Consider the following 21959-nt stretch of genomic DNA (forward strand, 5'->3'; position numbering starts at 1 on the left):
GGCTTTAAGGAATAAGTTTGTTAAGTATATCTATAATTTTTTATATGGTTGATTTGCTTAGACCTAACAGTTTAACCTATGTGTCTTTATTTAAATATGCAATTACGTACATCTTACATATAATTCTTAGCATTTTTTGAAACTTTTCATTACTACACTTAGAAATTTTCTGATACCATAGTCAATAATATAAAAAAATTATAACACTAAAGTGCTATGATATGTAAGTAAAATTTTCAAATACAAAGACAATTTGTGATAAAAAGTCCAAAAGTTGATTAATCTGTGTCTTATAAAATAATGAAAGAAGAAATTTTCAAACATTAGTTTAACTGTTCATCTGAAAAAGTTAAGCATTAGCACCTTCAGAAAACTGCATTTAAGTTTTAGAAACACAAGATCACTCCAGTGATAAAATGAGTATCCACAAACATAAAAAAATAAAAATAAAAATCAATTGAATGAGTTCTACAATGAGTAATTCTATATTAAAAGAGTTTATCTTTTTGTCCTGAGAGGCAAATTCAAATTTAAGTCTTCCTAACACAATAATTTCCAGAAATTCTTTACTTTTAAAATGAGTCTCTACATTAAAATAGAGATGACATCCAAACTTTGGAGAAAAGTAGTACAAAAAAGAATATAATGGAGGGGAGGGAGGGCAAGAAGGAGGAAGGAAGAGCAGTTCTAATTTATATCACTTAATGTAATTTATATCACTTAATGTAATTAGGGAAGAAAGTATAATAAAATGCAGAAGGGAAAAGTGGTAATGCCCAAAATTGTACAAATAGAGCCCAAAGGGACAGACAGACCAAAATATAATTCTTAGGCAGTATGGCAGGTGCTAGTGAAATGCAGACAGGTCTAATCCTAAGTGGAAATACCAGTACTCTGAGAAGATGAGGTAGGCAAAAAAGCAAAAAGGAATCCCAAGGAAAGGGCACAAAAAGTAACAGGACAAAATGGTGTCAACAGAGCCAACCAACCAACCAACCAAAGTTCAACCTAGAAATTGAGAGTAGAAAAGATAGGCTTATCCTAGCAAATTGGAGGTAGAGAAGAAAACTGCTATCAGGGAAAGTTGCAAGCGTCCATTTTTTCCTTTATATTTGTGTATCAGTTATTGCCTCTCAGCTCTTGATTGCATTCTGTCAAGATAAAGAATGAGATTCCTTTAAATAAATACTCCTTTAAGGTGACTATGATGTTAAACTTTCTCAGCAGAGTGTTGAAGAAACACTGTAGGGGAAGGGGTACTCCTATCACTTCAGTGTATGCTAGGGGTTGGCAGTGTAGGTATGAACTCATCTAATGGAGCTGATGCCAGCATCAACTCAGAACACTCTTTCTGTGACTGGACAACCATGATCTGGTGATTCTTTCTTTAGCATTCACGACCTGATGATAACCAGAGCTCCCATGCATATTCCAATTCCCCATTCCTTACCTGCCTGACTTAGAGGGTTGTCTATTGCCTGTTCAATAGCTCCACATTAGTTCCAGCCTGTCCAAACCACTGAACTATTCTGCTATTAATGGGCGGAACCATACCCTGTCCAAAGGGTTATTTATACCTTTCATGTTTGTCCTTCCTTGGTACCTCCCCTCAGCCAGAGGTTACCATAGTTTCTCTGTCTTACTCTTTATCAGTTATACTTTTTTATATATAAATTTCCCTTTTAAAAAACCATACTGTGCCTGTTTCTCTCTCCTGATTGGATTTATGTTACTATAATTTATCACAAGAAAATCAAGATGTATTTTACAACCACTAAAAAGTTCCTTTCCTGAATTTGCTCAGTCTCTCTAAAGCCAATTGGGCTCAGGGAGAATGAGGAAAGTAAATCAAACACATTCTTCAGTACTCACTAATATACACATACACACACACACCAAAAAAAAAAAAAAAAAAAAAAAAAAAACAACTTTGGTGGATTATGTTGGACAAATAAATTATTAAGTCCTGCTCCAACTGTGGAGATAATACATGAAGGTGAGCTCCCCATTCAAAGGCACCATAGAGACTATGCAGTGAATAAGGGCACATAGTGGTCCTTACAGTTTCTGAATGTAAAAGGCATGAAAGCAGTTCTGGCTGGAACTAAAAAATCTACAAAAAGCTTTATTGAGACAGTGATATTTGTAAGGAATGAGGCAGGAAAGATGAAAGAATTCAAATTACCCACAGTGGATCCAGTAGCGGGTACAGAAATGGAAGAAGTAGGGTGTGGAGTAAGTAGAAAAGTAATTGGTATGCCATATTTCAGAAAGCATGTTTTGGAATTGATGAAAGACAATATACACCAAATGCTAACAGAGGTGGGTAGCGTAAACTAAGTTCTATAAAAACAGGAATGAGAGTAACAAAATCTACCTGAGCAAATAGTCAAGATTTCAAAGAGGCAAGTCCAGAAGGAATATACATGGGGAGACGGGAATAACAAAAGAGGAAATAGCCCCAAATGTGAAAGCAGATCAGCAAAACTATTCAAAAGGAACTGGAAAGACTTTAGGGTATAGATTTTGAATCTAGTTACTTAGTCTTTCTGAACCCCTATGGCTTAACCAATAAAGTATCTTTTTATAAAATTGTCTTTCTCTTTTTCTTTCTGGTAGTGCTGGCAATTAGAACCCAGAGCCTGTGGTGCATATAAGGCAAGCACTCTACCAACTGAGCTATATCTCTAGCCCTCTTTATAAAATTTTGAGAATTAAATAAAAACCAAAAACCATCAAAAGCATAATGCCCTGTGTACAGCACTCAAAAGACACTCCAAATATTAGAACTTATCCTCATCATTTTGGAAGAAATATTGAACAAAATGATGAGAAATCAGAATTGAGTAACAGTGAAAGAAAAAAAAAGGATGTTACAAGTAGATTGAGAAGTTAATTGGTTTCTGCCAGTATTTTCCTAAATCAATGAATAAGTTTATTATCTGAGTTCTCAGCTATTAAATGTAATTTATTAAATTAATAAAGAAAATCTTTTCTTCTAAAGCTAGTGAAAAAGGAGACTTTATCAAAGAAAGAAAAACTGACATAAGAGACATTTGTAGTTATACAGATGGAGATTCCCCACTGAAGGAAGAATGGGAGAGAGGAGAGAACAACCATTTCAGGTACTTGAAATCAAACAAATGTGAGAATAGAGAACTGTGATCTTTTCACCTGAGCCTGCTCCAAAACATGCCTGGTAAAAATGGTAGTTTAATTAGATTGAAATTGCAGAAAAAAATAAAATGCTTTCTTGACCAGGGAGGAAGACTTGATGCAGTATTGGGGGAGGTAAAAATGAAAAAACAGGATCAAATGGGGGGAAATCTGAAACTTAGCTTGTCTAAAGTTGTGAGAATAGTTAAGAACAAACAGACTAGTCAGAAATCAATAAAATGATCCTGAGAATGAGAAAGCCAAATAAAAACAAAAACAAAACCCTGAGCTAACTTTCTACCTATCTTCGCTGACCAAGAAACTACACATACAAAGGGAAAACTTGAGAAAAGAAGCTAAAAGTAAAAGCCAAGGAAGGATTGAGAATTGGCTGGGACTTTGAACTTTTTTTTTCAAATATTTATTTTTTTAGTTATAGTTGAACACAATATCTTATTTTTATGTGGTGCTGAGGATCGAACCCAGGGCCTTGCAAGTGACGGGCGAGTGCTACCACTGAGCCACAATCCTAGCCCCTGAACTGTGTTTTATCACCCCATAATCTGACTAATCAACACAGAGAAGAAGCCTTATAAACCCAAATGTCTGAACACAAAACCTGCCCAAATTTTTGTCTGACATGCAATCTCTGATCATGAGGTGATCTTTAGAAAGCCAAGTTAAAATACAAAAATAAGAAAGAAAAATAACTGAGCTGACAAATCAATAAAACATGACTGGGAGAGAGATTCTGCAGTTGGAGTCCAGGTAAATTACTAAAACAAACCAACATGTCTCAGAAAAATGAAAAGAATTCAGAGTTATTACATACCTAAAATGTCCAGCTTCAACAAAAAAATTACAAGACATGCAAAGAAATAGGAAAATATGATGCATATTATCAAGGGGTGAAAGTAAGGGAGGTGGGAAGGACAAAAAAAAAAAAAAAACCCTCAGTGGATTTAGAGGACAAAAACTTCAATAAGCTATTATAAATATATTAAAAGAACTAAAGAAGACCATATTCAGAAAATTAAGGAAAATATCTATTATGGTAGGGAATTTTGATGATAAAATTAAAATATATAAATCTTTATATGTGAGAAATAAGAACCAACTAGAAATTTTAGAGTTGAAAATTACAATGAAGAAATTAAAAATTCCTTAACTAGGCTTAATAGCAATTTTGAGATAGCAGAACAATCAGTAAAAATGAAAACTAGTCAATAGAAACGAGGTGATAGAGACAGAAAAAAAGTAATTTTAAAGAAACAATTATAACTTTCCTATTTTATAGTAAACATTAAACTACAGATCCATGAAATCTAACAAACCAACAAGTACAATAAACACATGAGAAAACACATCTAGACACACTGTAATTGAAGTGCTGACAGGTAAGGAGAAAAATCTTAAAAGGAGAAAAAAATGCATGGGGAAGTAACAACATGATTATTAGCTGAATTCTTATCAGAAAAAAAAAAACGATGATAGAGGCAGAATGACAGGCTCAGAATGTCAAAAGAAAAAAAAAGTATCAACCCTAAATATATTCCTATAAAACTATCGTTCAAAATGGAAGGCAGGCAAGAATTCTGGGAAAATGGTAGAATAAGAAATTCCAGAAATCTGCTCCCTACTTAGATAACCAATTGCACTGGCAGAATCTATTTCAGAACTTTGGAGTTGATAGAGGGATTATACCTTCTAGGCAGGGAAGACTTGAACAGTAAATAAAGGTTAACTTTGGCCGCTCTCGGTTCTTAGCAGAGTAGCAGCTACCACCTATTCCTGAAGTAGCCTGAAGTTTGCAGAATTCAAAAACAATCCTGTCTTCTGAACACCGGGGATCACTAGTTTCGGCTTCAAATCATGGAGGTGCAAAGAGGCATACCAGCCAATGTTGTATCTTTTCCCACTGTTGCAAATCTCCCCAGCGCTAAGGTGACTTCCAGGGAATTTAAGTGGCTGGTGCTTTTTTCTCCTTCATTTTCTATTTTGTTCCATTTTTAGAAGTCTGACATTGAAGATTATAACATTCAAAGCAGCCAAATATACATTAGAAATTGAAAAGTTATTGTGCATGCCCAGAGGAATGTCTGGACGTCAGAAATGGTTAATGAGTACATGAAAAAAGGTGCTCAACATCATTGTGGAAATAAAACCAAAGTTAAAAGTGTTGACAAGGATGCGGAGAAATTGAAACCCTTGCACACTTTTTGGTGGGAATGTAAAATGGTATAGCTATTGTGGAAAACAGTATGGCGTTTCTCAATGATTTTAAAACAATTAACATATAATCCAACAATTCCATGTCAAGGTATACACTCAAAAGAACTGAAAGCATGGTCTCAAAGAGATATTTGTAAACCCATGGTCATTGCAGCTAAAACATGGAAGCAATCCAAGTATCCATCTACAAGTGAATTAACATTAAAGATGTGGTATATACGAATAATGGAATATTATCACAACTTTAGAAAAGAAATTCTGACATGTTACAATATGGATGAACCTTGAACCTTTCCTAAGGGAAATAAGCCAGCTAAATAAGACAAAATATTGTATAATTCCACTTTAGGAAGTACTTAGTTAGAATAGCCAAAGTCAGAGAGGCAGAAAGTAGAATGGTGATTGCTGGGAGCTGGCAGTGGGAGGGAATAATTGTTAAATGGCTACAGAGTTTCAGTTTTTCAAGATAAAAGAGTATTCTGTAGATGGATGATTGTGATCAGTGCCCAATATGAGTGTACATACTGCCACTAAAATGTATACACTTAAAAGCAGTCAAAACAAAAAATTTGTGTCTCACAATAGTTTTTAAAAAGTGAAAAAAATGAAGACAAAATTGACAGATTCTATTATTAGCACCTATAAGAAATACAAAGGGAAGTCCTTTAGGCTAATACTAAAGTAAACCCAGACCAGACCCAAAAGAAAAAATGAGGGCAATGGAAATGGTAAACATGAAGAACATGTAAGACTCCACATTTTTTCTCTTCTTAATTTACTGGTAAAAATTATATAAATATTTTATTATAATCTGTACTGTTAGAGAAATAGCATTCATATAATACCACAGAAGAAGGAAAAAATAAAGTTGTGTTATAGCAGAGCTGCTATTATTTTATCACAATTATGTTTGTATTAATCTGAAGCAGACTGTTCTAAGTTCTCTACATCAACCAGTATAAATAACAAAGCTTAAAAAAAGAGTAATTAAAATGACAGTTAAAAATACATTTTAACACAAAAGAAAACCATAAATGGCTCATGCAAAGCAAATCATTTAAAACTACATTAAATGTGAATGAACTAAAACATGCTCCGATCAAAAGGCAGTGATGGTCTAGATGAATTTTAAAAAAGCATGATCTAACTATACATAGTCTACGAAACCTTTAAATTCAGAGACAAATAGTTTGAATTTAAAGAATGAGATGAGAGAAGCTGTGAAATAAATCAAAGTAGCAAGTTGGTAGCAGTCAAAACAGATTTAAGACAAGGAATATTTCTAGAGACAAAACTATTTCACTGTAAGAAAGGATTCATTTCCTGGTCAATATACCAGGAAAATGTAAATATTTCAAGTGTATAAGGACCTAATATAGATACATAAATTCATAAAACAGAAACAAAAACTGACAATATTTTTGTGGTTGAATATTTCAATAACTACCTCTCAGTAGTTGACAGAACTTTAAAAAAGATAGATTTCATGCTAATCGAGGGTTCAGCAATTTTCTTGAACACACAAAGCAGTAAACATATAAGTTTAGGGGTCATATCTCTGACAACTCAAATCTGTCATTGCAATACATCACTACAGACTGTGCAAAAATTAAAATAAGACTGTTATGAATAATTTTTGCTAATAAATTAGACCACTCAGACGAAACAAAAGCTTCAAAGCAGATACACATTGTCAAATTATTCATGAAGTCAAAAATCAGACCAGAATTGTGTCATTTCAAAATAGAATTAGTTAAGTCTTCATAGGTCCAATGGTGAATTCAATGTTAAAGAACAAATACATTACCCTAACTTATTTTAGGAGTCTGTTAGAATTCTGATACTAAAGCCAAAGACATTACAAGAAAAGAAAACTGCAGGCCAATATCCCTCATCAATATATAAGCATTGTGCTTAACAAAATATACGCAATATAAATCCAGATCATACATCTTGAATAAATGGAGTTTAGTTCAGAAGTACAAAACTGTTTTGACATCTGAAAATAATCAAGGCAGTGACTGCCTACTGGGGGTAAATTTTCAATCCTAGGGAACATCAGGCAATCTCTGGAGACATTCTGGCTATTACAACTAGAGGAGAGGATGGGTGTGCAGCTGGCTGGCATTTATTGTACAGAGGCAATGCTCCTAAACATCCTACTTTTCCTAAATATCCTACCATATACAAGCATAAGAAATAATAAAATATTACCTGGCTCAAATTATTAATGATGTTGAGGCTGATAAACCATAAATTAATATAAAATAGGACAAAACTATGTGATCACCTCAAAAGACATTTGATAAAATCTAACACCCATTCATTATAAAAACTCTCAAACCTAAAATGAAGAACACTTTGTTAAGTTATGACAATGGACATCTTTCAAAAACCCACAGCTATATATTTCATGATAAAAGCCTGAATGTTTTCTGCTTAAAATCAGAAGGAAAGGATATCCATTTTATTTCTATCAACATGGTATTAAGAGGTCCTACTCAGTACAATTAGGCAAAGAAAAAAAATTACTGTAAAAGTATGCATGCTGGAAAAGCAGCAATAAACTCCTCCCACCTTTCTGCAGATAACATGATCTTATTATGTATTAAAATCTAGAAGATAAAACAAATTTAACACCTAAGTTTATCAAAGTCACAGGATACATTATAAATACATAAAAATCTATAGTACATCCCAATTTTAAAATGTACTATCAAACTATAATAATTAAGACAGTGTACAATGAGGTTAAGTGCATTCATCTAGATCAATAAAAGTCTAGATATAAATTCATAATTATGTTTTCCCTCTGAGATTGGGACAAAACAAGGTTGTCTTCTCTCATCACTTCCAATATAGTACTGAAGTCTTAGTAAATGCATTTAGATAAGGAAATAAAAGGGATACAGACTGGAATCAAGTTGACACTTCTTCACAGATAATCCCAAAGAATCAAAAAACTATTGTTAACTACTAAGTGATTACACTCAGGATACAAGGTTAGTTCACAAATATCAATTTTATACTCGTATACCAGCAATGAACAACCAGAATAGAAAATTAAAAACAAATACCATTTTGAGTACAGTATGTATAAGCACACATAAAAAATGAATACTTAGGAATGACTATCAGAATATATATATAAAATATAAAGAAAACCAGCAAACTCTGATTAAAGAAATTAAAGATCTAAATAGATGGACATTCCATGTTTATAATAGAAAGACTTAATATTGTAAAATATGTTTTGGTTAAAAATACAAATACCAAAAATTTAAAAGTTTACATGGAAAGGCAAAGGACCCAGAAAAGCCAACACAATATTGAATAACAAGAACATCACACCTCACATGCACAAGGCCCTGGGTTTGATCCCCAGCACCACAAAAAAGAAAGGAAAAAAGAAACAATATCACAGTACTGATAATACTTGACTTTGTGACTTATAAAACTATAGTAATCAAAACAACATTATATTGCAGGAAAAACAAACAGATCAATGGAACAGTATGTAGCCTAGAAATAGACCCACAAAAAAAAAAAAAAATCAATCTGTCTTTAACCAAAACCAATGGCAATTCTATAAAGGATGATTTTTTTTTTAAATGGTGCTGAAATAACTGGACATCCATATATAAAAGAAATAAATCTAGACACAGATTTTTACCTTTCACAAAACCCACCTCAAAATGGATTACATAAATATAATAAATTATATTATATATATAAATTATAAAATTTACAGAAAACAGAAAAAAATCTGGATAAATTGGGCTTGGCGATGAGTTTTATTTTTCTCAAAATACATAACATTAAATGTACAACCTACAATTAAATTTTAAAGTTTGAGAAGAATTTAAATTGGAAAAAAAGGCAAAACTAGCTATAGCTTAGGTGTAGCATAAAAACTACATTCCACTGCCATTTACAAATAATTTGTCTTTTACGTAATGGACAAATCCAGAGGAAAATTTAAGTGAATCCAGATGATTGGCTTACACAGAACTTTTTTGAAAGCATTTTTTAATTGGGTTTAGGGTATTGTTGAGCAATAACTTGACATAATAATTATCACAAGTTCTGAGATCCTTTGGTTTCAGAACAAGTTAACATTTCTTAATTGCTTTAAAAGAAATAAATATTTAGGACATTTTAAAGATAAAATTATTTTACCTAGGTAATACTCAAACACCTAAGATCCACACCAAAAAAATGCCACATGCATATGACCATTAAATAACTTCTTTTTTTAATTATTTTATTGTTGGTTGTTCAAAACATTACATAGTTCTTAATATACCATATTTCACAGATTGATTCAAGTGGGTTATGAACTCCCATTTTTACCCCGTATACAGATTGCTGTGTCACATCAGTTACATTTCCATTGATTTACAAATTGCCTTTCTAGTGACTGATGTATTCTGCTGTCTATCCCATTCTCCACTGTCCCCCCTCTTAAATGGAGTAAACAGAGAACATTTTCATATCACAGAAAGTTCTAGTGGAAAGTATTGTTCTAGATCTATAAACACAGGCCATCTCGTGTTTTGGCTCACAATACTAAAGATCTGGTGAATTCTTCTTGTGCTTAGAACACATGAAGCTGCAACACAGACCGTTACTGTCACTCCAACAATGAGGAAAAAATCATGGCTAATGTACAAAATATTTAAGTGTCCTTAAACTTATAAAACTAAAGTAACGAGGCAAATAAATAAGCAAATGTTAGGATGTCCCAACTGTGGATTCAGATACAGGTGTTTCCATTCATAAGCTCCTTTCTGTGGAACCACAATGGATTGTCATGAGAGATCTAGAGAAGGGTAGAAAACTCAAGTCCCCTTAGTGACACTATCAGTTACTGGGGAAATTAGAAAACATTTCAATTTAGGAATAGGGTTGTAATTCAGTGATAGAGCTTATACTCATATTTAAGACATATAATCCCCAACCCCTTTTTCTATCCCCAAACCCCCAGAAAGAGATAGAAAAAAGATTGAAAAAGAAATACTAATGAAAAAGAAACTACAATGAAAACACTGCATAGCAAAATTTATAAAATTTCCACACAGAAACTTGTACACAAATATCTGCATTTGTCCAAAATGTATTCATAAAAGTTCATAGCAGCATTGTTTGTTATAACCAATAGGAAAAAATAATCCGAATTTTTCTCAAATGAAAAATACACACATTGCAATAATTCACACATTGAAATATTGTAATCCATAAATAGAAATGAAGTATTGATGTATGATACAAAATAAATCAAACTTGAAAATCCTGTTAGGTGAAAGAAGCCAGATATAAAATGCTACATATTATGATTCCATGTACATAGAATTCCAGGATAGGCAAATTCATACAGGCAAAACGTAGATTATTTGTTCTTAGTGGGTGAGGGGATGCAGCAATGAGAAGTGAACAAAAGTAGACTGGTGTTCCTTTTGCTGTGATAAAAATGTTCTCTAATATTGGTTACGATGATGCAAATATCTGCAAGGTAAATACACTAAAAGCCACTGAACTGTACGTTTAAAGAGTAAACTTTATGATACACAAATTATTTTGCTATTTAAAAAACCTGTGAGGTACAGAGAGAAATTCACAGCTCTAAGTGTTATTAGAAGAGATCTCAATTACTAATCTAATGAGCTAGAAAAATTAAAACAAAAACTAAAATAAATCAAATAAGAGCTAATAGAATAAAATACCCCATTCATGGATGGATTAGAATACCAACAAAACAATTCTCCCCAAACTGATCTACAGACTCAATGCCCTCCAAAATCATATCCCAGAAAGCTTTTATTAGAAGTTAATGTGATTCTAAAATTTACATGAAGCAATTAGGACCAAAATCATTCTGAAAAAGAACAAAGTTGCATTATTTATGCAATCCGATTCCAGAAGCTTCTATAAACCAATCAATACAACATGGTATACTGTAGTAAGGATAGATACATACAGATCAACAGAAAAAAGTTTCTAAATAGATCCAGAGGTATAGCCAATTTATAGTCTCATGAAGCTATCAAGGTGGGTAATTCAGTGAAGAAAGGTTAGCATTTTTCATCACATGATGTTTTGACCAGATTTCCAAATCCAATGAACCTCAAACTCTTAATCTACGTATACAAGAAAATGATGTCAAATTCATTCCACTGTCTGTTTCCTATCCCTCCTCCCTTCCCTTCATTCCCCTTTCTCTAAGCTTCTGAACTTCTATTCTCCCCTAACCCCTCTTTATTGTGGATTAGCTTTCACATATCAGCAAAAATATTCAAACTATGGTTTTGGGGGATTGCCTTATTTCACTTAGCAGATAGTCTCCAAATCCATCCATTTACTGGCAAATATCATAAAGTCATTCTTTGTAATGGCTCTGTAATACTCCATTGTGTATATATACCACATTTTCTTTATCCATTTATCTGTTGAAGGGCACCTAGGTTGGTTCCATAGCTTAGCTATTGTGAATTGTGCTGCTATAAACAATGATGTGGTTGCATCACTATAGTATGATGATTTTAAGTCCTTTGGGTATATATGCCAATGAGTGGGATAACTAGGTCAAATGATGATTCCATTCCAGGTTTTCCTAAGGAATCTCCCTACTGCTTTCCAGAGTGGTTGCACCAATTTGAAGTCCCAACAGCAATGTATGGGTGTAACTTTTTCCCCATCCTTGTCAATGTTTATTGTTACTTGTATTCTTGATAACTGCCATTCTGACTGGAGTTGTGTAATATAGGTGTAGTTTTAATTTGCATTTCTCTAATTGCTAGATATTGAACATTTTTTCACATATTTTTAACCATTTGTATTTCTTCTTTTGAGAAGTATCTGTTTTATTCCTTTCCTTTGCCCATTTACTGATTGGTTTTACTTGTTTTTTAATTTTGAGTTCTTTGTTTATTCTGGGTATTAATGTACTATCTGAGGAGTAAGTGGCAAAGATTTTCTCCCATTCTGTTGGCTCTCTCTTCACACTTGATTGTTTTCTTTGCTGTGAAGCAGCTTTTTAGTTTGATGCCCTCCCATTTAGTTTTTTAAATTTTACTTCTTGCATTTTAGGAATCTTGTTAAGAAAGTCAGTTCTTGAGCCAATATGTTGAAGTGTTGGGCCTACCTTTTCTTCTAGTATGTGCAGGATTTCTGGTCTAATTCCTATGTCTTTGATCAACTTTGAGTTTTGTGCAGAGTGAGAGATGGGAGTTAAGTTTCTTTCATGTTAAAGAGGGTATCTTTTCTCCGATGTGTGTTTTTTTGATACCTTTGTCTAGTATGAGGTAACTGTATTTATGTGGGTTTGCCTGTGTGTCTTCTACTTTTTTCTATTGGTCTTCTTGCCTGTTTTGGTGTCAATAACATGCTGTTTTTGTTACTACAACTCTTGTAGTATAACTTAAGATATGGTATTGTGATGCCTTCTGCTTTGCATTTCTCGCTATAAAACTACTTTGGCTATTCTGGACTTTTTATTTTTCCAAATGAATTTCATGATTGCTTTTTCTATTTCTATGAAGAACATAATTGGAATTTTGATAGGAATTGCATTAAATCTGTATAGCACTTTGGGTAGTATGGCCATTCTGACAATATTAATTCTACCTATCCAAGAACATGGGAGATCTTTCCATCTTCTAAAGTTCTTCCTCAATTTTTTTCTTTAGTGTTTTCTAGTTTCCCGTGTAGAGATCCTTCACCTCTTTTATTGATTCAATTTTTTTTTTTTTTTAGTCTATTGTGAATGGAATGGTTTTTCTAATTTCTCTTTCAGCTGATTAGTCACTGGAGTACAGGAACACAGTTGATTTCTCAATGTTAATTTTGTATCTTGCTACTTTGCTGAATTCATTTATGAGTTCTAGAAATTTTCTGGTAGAGATTTTTGCATTTTCTAAGTATAGAATCATGTTATCAGCAAACATAGTTTGAGCTCTTCTTATTCATATCCTTTCAATTTCTTTCTTTTACCTACTTGCTCTGGCTAGTTTCAAGAACTATGTTTTTATTTCGAGGAAAAAGATTTTATTTTGAGACAGGATATTACTAAGTTGCTCAGAGCCTTGTTAAATTGCTGAGGCTGGTTTTGGATTTGTATCCTTCTACCTCAGTCATAGCTCAGTCACAGTGCTCAGCATATCATATGAATTTCTTCTCAATTTTGAAAATTTTTAAAAGTATGGAAAATAGTTCAGGACATAATTTTAATGGTTCAGACACATACATTAAAAGAAAATAAGCATACATGCCATTTTTGTATTTCTAAAGAGCATAACTTTTTAAAAAATGTGCCCAAATGTAAATGATAGTTACCTTGGGGGATTTTTTTTTTCTGTTGTTTAAAATTTTGCACAAACAGGACATTTTTTCCCCCTAATTCATTAGAGAATATATCAGCCTAGCTACCCAGACTTTCAAATTAAAATACTGTGTTTGCTTCAGATTATCTGTTTTAAAAAAAAAAAAAAGTTTTAACTACAATAAGTTGAAGCTCTTTTAATTCTGCTTCCTCGATCACCCAAGCAGATTCAGGAAAAAAAAACACTATAATCAAAGTAGGGTATATGAAGAACATATACCATATTTTGTACTTTCATTATAAACAAAGATAGGATAGTTCGTATTCTTTAAAATTTACATAGAAGATTTATCATGCCTATTCTACTGCAACTTACATCTTGATAATACCAGGTAGAAAATGTATTATTATTTTTGGTACCAGGGATTGAACTCAGGGACACTTGACCACTAAGCCACATCCTTAGCCCTATTTTGTAGTTTACTTACAGGCATGGTGTCTCACTGACTTGCTGCTTAGTGCCTCGCAGTTGCTGAGGCTTGCTTTGAACTTGCAGTTCTCCTGACTCAGCTTCCCAAGACGCATGTGTCCAGCTTATATGTATTATTTTTATAATTAAAAATTATGCTTATTAAATGGTATTAAACAGATTTCAAATTTAAATTTTTTTTCTCAGCTGCTCATAATAAATGAGAAGAGTTTTTAAAAACATTTTTTGATGAATATAGCAGCACTGGCAACATCCTACTGCTTGCTATCATTTTTATCTCCATGGGTGCTTTTCTTTTTTCTCTTTTAAAACATAAGATCAAGACACCATCTCTATTAATCATACTGCAACATTCTCTTCTGGAATTTCAGGCCAGAGCACAAATATCTACTAGCCAACTGATTTTAAGTAACATTAAATAATTTTTAAAGAGGGAAAAAACAAAACATGCTGCCATCCCCTCATTTTGTTAAAACATCCTTAATTAAAAAAGTACTGACACACAAAGCTTTTGGGCAATGTCTATCACTGAAAAAGTAGAACGCATAAGTTAAAGCTAAAATAATACATAAATTCAAGCTCTGAGTTGAACCCAATAAGAAGCAGCATCATATTATATGCAGAAAAAATTAACCAAATTTAAATAATTTGTCAATAGCAAAATAAACATTGTGAGTTTCTAAAACAGAATTTAAAAATTTCAAGCCAAACTATTTTCTTTCTTTTTTTCTATTTCTGACCTCTCTCCCTCCAAACAAACACAAACATCACATGTTGTTTTGTGATAGCCCCTGTTTTGGAGGTATGACTTATAAAGAAAGAATAACTGTTAATATCACCTCTAAATTAATATCAGGATTATTGTGAAATATTAAAAAATGTATACATATACACACACACACAAACACACACATTTATCTAATAATGTAGAAAAAATAGTGCCTGACATATTTTAAGTTGTTACCTATTATTAAATTTACTAAGAATAATAATAAAGATTTTGTATGAAACTACAAGTAGTAAAACACAAAAGTGTACAATCTCAGGCGTTTCAGCAGAACGGTCATGGGCATTAATGGTAGCAAATCATTAAGTGTTACTTACCCACAAGTAGTATGTGAACTGAAGTGCAAAAATAGCAATGCCTTCATTATCAAAGGATCCAGCTACAGACCGAGATATGTAACCTGGTACAATGGCAATAAAACAAGCAGCTAAAAGTCCTGCTCCTTGGTTCCAAAGTTCTCTGGTAAGCAGGAAAGTAGATATAGATGTAAGGCCGCTAAAAGTTGGTGCAAGGAATACACATACATCTCTTATGTGAACTGTTATGTTCAATGTATTTAAAATCCAATGGATAAGGCCAGCTGTTATCATCAACCCTGGATAAACCTAGGAAGAAGAAAGAATGGAAAATGTAATTACATATAAAATGAGGTGTATAAAAATGTTAACATTCATTCTCTTCTTTATGACAAATTGTTTATAGTAAGTTTGAGAATAAGTGTCAAAAAAGATTGCCATTTTTACATAGTACAAAATAAAATGTTTTCTGATTAGATAAAAAAGAATATGAAATAGGACTGGGTTGTGGCTCAGCACAAGAGTGCTCACCTAGCATGTGCGAGGCCCAGGGTTCAATCCTCAGCACCACATATAAATAAATAAATAAAATAAAGGTATTGTGTCAGTTACAACTAAAAATTTTTTTTTTAAAAAGAATATGAAACAATGATTAAAATTAAAAATTTTTAACAAAGCTAAACTACAGGTAAACTTTTTTTAGTGATTCCACTTATTCTTTCTCTCACTCCTAAAATAGTGTTTCAATTTAACCTATCCTAAAGATTGGGATTTTTAACACACTTCAATTTTGTTCATACTGTATGCATAAAGAAAAGGAGAAAAAGGAGACAAAACAAAGAAAAGTTGTATGTAAAATATGTTTAGATATGTTTAGTTAGCATTTATAAATAAGTCTGCCTTTCTTTTAAGCTCAAGATTTGGAAAGCAAACAATTCTAGCTAAGAAAAGAAGGACCAGTTGGTGAATTCAAAGATAACTTTATGAGACTTCTGAAAGGTTAAAGATTTTATGTCAAAGTATTTAGGAATGGAAGGGGAATAATATATAAGAAATGGCCAGCTAACAGTTAAAATCATGTTTATCCAAAAGAGAAACATTAAGAAGATTCAAACAATGGTAAATTTTATTTTTAGCTTTTCCTTGGTGATTAAAATGTGCATTTACATCTGCATCCCTAGCTAACTCCCAAGACTCCTTTTCTTTCCATATCTAAAATTACAAAGATAAAATTATAAATTCCATATTTTGACTATACTATTTGAAACTGCAAATCCCCCTGCCCTATAGTCTTCAACTCACTCCCTTGCTTTTTCTCTGTAACACTTGTCATCATTTGACATACTATTTATCAACTATTAAGTGCCCACTCTCACAATAATATAAGTTCCAGAATGGCAAGAATTTTCCCCACAGTTTTAAGAATAATAACTGGGACAAAGTGGATCCTCAATACCTAACTAATGCATGGAAGAAGAAAGGGACTCAAGGAAGGAAGAAAAAATATAGTAATTTATCATCATTCTTACAAAACAGAAATTTTCTTTCATTTCACATTCAATACTAGGTCCCACTGTATGATTTTGTCAGCAATCATGTAAGAAAATGGAAATGAATTTGAAAACACTTCTTAAGATAATTCAATATGGCCAACTGAGCAACAGCTAACAGACTAAAATACATAAAAGTACTACACGGAAGGACCCAAAACAAAAAAATAAAATCCCAGAAACAACAACAAAAAAGCCACATTCAATAAAAAAACAAGGCAATTTTCCAGAGATCAAAAATACAGATGAAATTCAAAGTAGTTGTACTAATGTTATTGTAGCCCATAAAAGGAAGGAAAAGAAGCGGTGGGGGGGACCAACAACCCAGACTTGATAGAGACCTCAGGAACTAGGGTCAGAGGGTTTTCACCCAACAGAAGGATCAGAGAGACCTTATTCTCAGCACAAAGTCAGGTCCTGTTCATGAAACTAAACTAGACAAATTCTACTCATCCAACAAGTGAAGCAGTAAGGAACTTTGCTTTGAGCAGAAACTAAGTCCTAAAGGAGAAATAAAAAACTCACTGAAACATGTGAATGCAGGTTCCAAATTTATTATAACATTAGGTTTAAGAAATCTTAAGTTGAGAAATAACCTCTAAAAATGTTCTAAAACCAGTGATGAAACCCCCTAATGATCTGAAGACAAAGATTATTACAGGGTTGGCCCTAAATCCCAGGACACCTTAAGTACAAGTACAACAGGCCTCCAGTGAAGATGAATTCAAGATAAAAAGTTATAAAATTGAAGGAAACAAATTATAGCCATCAATCAGGCCTGTAAGATTAGCACCATAAGAACTACAGGTAATAGACATTGACCATCACCACTACCATTTAACACCTCTCTAATTCACAATGGAGACTATCACAATTACTTTAGTGTGTCTTCATCTCTATTTACATCAGGATAAGATGCTCCAAATTAGAACACCTTACTATAATGGAAAACATGTTGTTTCTAAATACAGAGAGGACATATGCAAAGTGTGAATATATCCTAGGCCACAAAACAATTTCTCAATTTAAAGGGTTCAAATTGTACACAATTTGTTGTATAACAGCAAAACATTTGAAATATCAAGAAAGATAACTGTGAAATCTTCTTATGTTTAGAAGTTAAATACAATTTGAAATAACCCATGAGTTCAAAAAAAATAACAGAATGATAATGAAAATACTAAACAACAAAACTTATGGAAGAACATGATACAGTATAGTAATTAGTGTGAAAGTATAGCTTTTCACACAAAGAAAATTTGAAAATTACTTAGCAGATCATCTCAAAAAACCAGGAAAAGAACATTAAAATAAACTTAAGGAAATGGAAGAAAAATTGAAGTTAACAGAAAATAAACATATAACAGATAATCAACAGTGCCAAAAGTTTCTCTGGATTAAGAAGAAAACTTAATGAAACTGACAAACCTTTGGTGAAACTGATCAAGGGAAAAAAAAAAAAAATCAAACAAAGATTTTCTCAATAGCTGCCTTGTCTTTCACCTTCTCTTTAAAATTCTTAAACCCAAAATTCTTAAATTATATTAACCAAGTTGCTACGGAATAGAATAAAACAATCTAAACTTGAGATACAGAATAGAATAAAACAATCTGAACTTGAGATACACTGTGACAGTAGATCCCTATCTAGCCTCTACCATTTAGAAATAGTGGCACTGTGAACTAACCCCAAAACAAAAACAGGTTGGGAGAAAATTTATCAAGAAAAGAATCTATGAAAATACTGGGTTATTAGCCACAGAAAATGTTGTAAATTATACAAAGTTTTCAAGAAACTCTTTCCCTTTAGCAATTAACAATTTACATAAGTAACCATAAAATTTTACAATTAATAAAAACAACTGCTAATATACTTACAGTACCACCTACTATTCTTCCTAGTGGATACCATGCTCTTTCATCAAACCAATTTAAAAATTCATAGAACCCATGAGATGCAAGATGATGTGTTGATCTATAGTTAAACCTGAGAGAAAAGAGAAAAAAAAATGTTATAAAACCAATTAACAGAAATAGCTCTTTATGTTAAATTTTGTGGCTATACATATATATTTTTATAGTATTTCTCTCCAACTCAAATAGATAAATTACCTGAAAAGTAAAGAAATATACTTATATCTCTAATATTACTAAACACACCCCCCCACACACGGCCCCAAGAAACTATGCCTACAGAACTAGTAAGGCTCAAGTTAATATATGGTCACTCCTTGACCCAGGACAGAGGGTTACAATTTGAGTGAAAAAAGTGGTAAGTCAATAGAATTCATTATAGGAACAAGTCAGTCCACGACTCTCAAAAAATTAAAACCATTGACAAAAGATAGCATCAAAATAAAATAAACAGGGCTTAGCATGTGTGAGGCACAATTCTCAGCACCACATATAAATAAAATAAAATTAAATTAAAAACATAAAAATAAAAAAATATTTAAAAATGAAATAAGCAGCATATAACAATTGCCAAATATCTTTACCACTAAAAACTACAAAAAGAAAAACTAATAGTACTAAACAAATAAGAATAAATAGCACTGTAAAACATGAATACGTATAGCCTTAAAAAGAAATTACTTGTAGTCAAATAAGGTAAGAGGTAGGACAATGCTAGACACACAAGATACACAGAAAATCCTCATGCCCCCAATCAGTTTGACACATTTTTCCCAACAGCAAAACATAACTCCACAACAATCACTACATGCCAATTTTGTAGCACTTTTAGACAGACTTATGAAATACTAATAATAAGAGCACACCCTAAAAATCAAACATTTGAGAAAATAAACACCATGAGAGGTAAGGAACAAAATTAGCAAAAAGAATATCATCTTAGGAAACAGAAGAAAACCTTTACAGTAGTCTGAGATACAAGTATAACCTGGATGTCAGAAGTCCAGGTTCTAGAGTCACACTGCCTAATTTTGAACCTTAGCTTACTTGCTGTGACTCTACTGAACCAGTTACTTATGCTCTCTGTGCCTTACCTTCTTCATCTGTAAAACAGAGATAACAATATCACCCACATCATAAGGTAGCTAAGATGAGTGAACAACAAATAACATAGTGAACAATTTGAAGTACTTGGAAGGTACTGTTATTAGAATTAATGAAACAGATTTGTGATAAGAGATCCACTTAAAATTGTGAATGGCAAAGTTGTTGAGACAAATAAAATCAAAGCTAGGTTAAACAGTCTATTGGACAAAAAAGGCTGGGGTTGTGGCTCAGCAGTAGAGCACTCGCCTAGCATGTGTGAGACCCTGGTTTTGATCAAATAAAAATATTGTGTCCAACTAAAAAATATTTTTAAAAAGAATAAATTATAACAGAGATCACACAACCCAATAATTTCAAAATGCTAAGGATAAAGTACTTTAAAATCATTTCTTCAGAGAAAAGGTGATTTTCTATAAAGGAATAACAACATCAGATTAATACTATATTTTTCTCAGCAGAACTACTAGATGCTATAAGATGCTATATTCAAAATTTCGGAGAGAATTTTTAAAATCAGAATTTTAAATAAAACAATTTTGTTTGTCAGTAACATGAATGACTAAGACAATACTAGGATTGTTACCCTCCCACCTAAAAAAGTATTTACCTAAGCTAAACTTAGAATGGGAAATCTAAACTACTTTGTTTCTGAATAAAGAATTTATTTTGCTTATAAAGACAGGGCCACGGAAAGTCTATACAGCAAAAGAAGATGGAAAATGATTTATTTACCACTACAGAAGTGATATATTTTTCTGAAGGAAAAAAAGACCCACAAAAAAGCAGACCTAACCTTTGTAGTATGCGTAAGAGTACAGTCTAAATTTATAAGGAATCCTTAAGCCACAAAACTATCATCAAAAATAGACTCCAACACCTAAACAACAGTACAAACAAAACCCCTAAACATCTCTGAAGAGCCTGGATGAGCTCATAAACAATAAATAAACTACAGAAGGAAGAGAATCACCACAGGAAAATAAGTACACACAGAGTAAGTAATACCTCCAAAACTTGTGAAAATATTTTAATTATAGGATAATGGCAAGAATTGAGGTTTTAAATTTTCAACCTAATTATTCATTTTAATAAACTTACCCCAAAATGTGATTAATAACATGTTTTTAAAAACAGGAACTATGTGATCCCAACTTCATCAAAATTTTCTAGGAGTATTTTTCATTTTTGACTTTACATAATTCTCCCTCTTTACCAAATTACTCTCTTCCTTTGACTTTTATGACTATAGTAGTCTCCTGATTTTTTTTGCCCACCACCTCTCCAGTGCCCATTTCTGCTTTCTGTACATTCTAAAATCTCTGCCCAAGAGACATCAGTCACACTCAGGCCTTCAGTTCCTGACTTAACATTTCCCCACCTAGACCTGTCTTCTCATGTTCAAGCTAGCATTATCTAACTACGTATGTGCTTTTTTTTCCCCTTGAATGTCACAAAGGCATCTCAAACTCAACATCCAACTAATGTCACCAGACGCTTCTCATACACTGTCAATACAAATACACACACCATGTCTACATTATGTTCTCTATTGCCTAACTTAGAAAATAAATAAATTTGAGTCATCCTTCAGAGTTCCTTCTCTTTTACATCCTATACACAAATCCTAACAAGGTTGTCACTTTACTTTCTAGATACTTCGTAAATCTGTCCACTATTTTTCTACTCTGTTACTAGGACTCCAATCCAAGCTATTGTCTTTTAATGAAACTACTGAAATAGTTTCTATCTGGTCACCTTCCATCTATTCTGTCAATCTTCTAATTCCCCAATCTGTGTAACATGCCACAGAAGGAAGGTCCTTTCAAAATGCAAAAGTGAGCATAATCTGACTCTCAATTTGAACTATATATACAAAGTCTACCTAGCTCTCAACATTAAAGAGAAAAAACCCTCCACTTCTTAACATAATGGTTGAAACTATATATTCTCTAGCTCATACATAGATAAGATACAGTCTTATCTCATACCATTCTACTACCCTACTTTCCATACACCCATCTTTCAGTCCTCCAGAATCACCTCATCCCCTCCTTTCACAGAATCTTCAGACTGAATCCCCTGTGCCTATATCACTATTGCCACCCTTTCA

The 21959-nt window shown here is 32.6% G+C and overlaps 1 protein-coding gene across 1 annotated transcript in view; it reads right to left on the bottom strand.

The window, feature by feature from the left end:
* STT3B (STT3 oligosaccharyltransferase complex catalytic subunit B) overlaps positions 1 to 21959 on the bottom strand; it is a 91120-nt gene that overhangs the window by 36337 nt on the left and 32824 nt on the right. Inside the window, exons 2-3 of the mRNA XM_081288207.1 lie at positions 18707 to 18815; positions 15300 to 15587 (exon numbers count right to left, since the gene is read on the bottom strand). Of these exons, the coding sequence (XP_081144333.1) occupies positions 15300 to 15587; positions 18707 to 18815 (397 nt within the window). The remainder of the gene's footprint in view (positions 1 to 15299; positions 15588 to 18706; positions 18816 to 21959) is intronic.

Source organism: Spermophilus citellus (assembly GCF_964194105.1).
Source record: "Spermophilus citellus genome assembly, chromosome: 3".
NCBI lineage: Eukaryota > Metazoa > Chordata > Mammalia > Rodentia > Sciuridae > Spermophilus > Spermophilus citellus.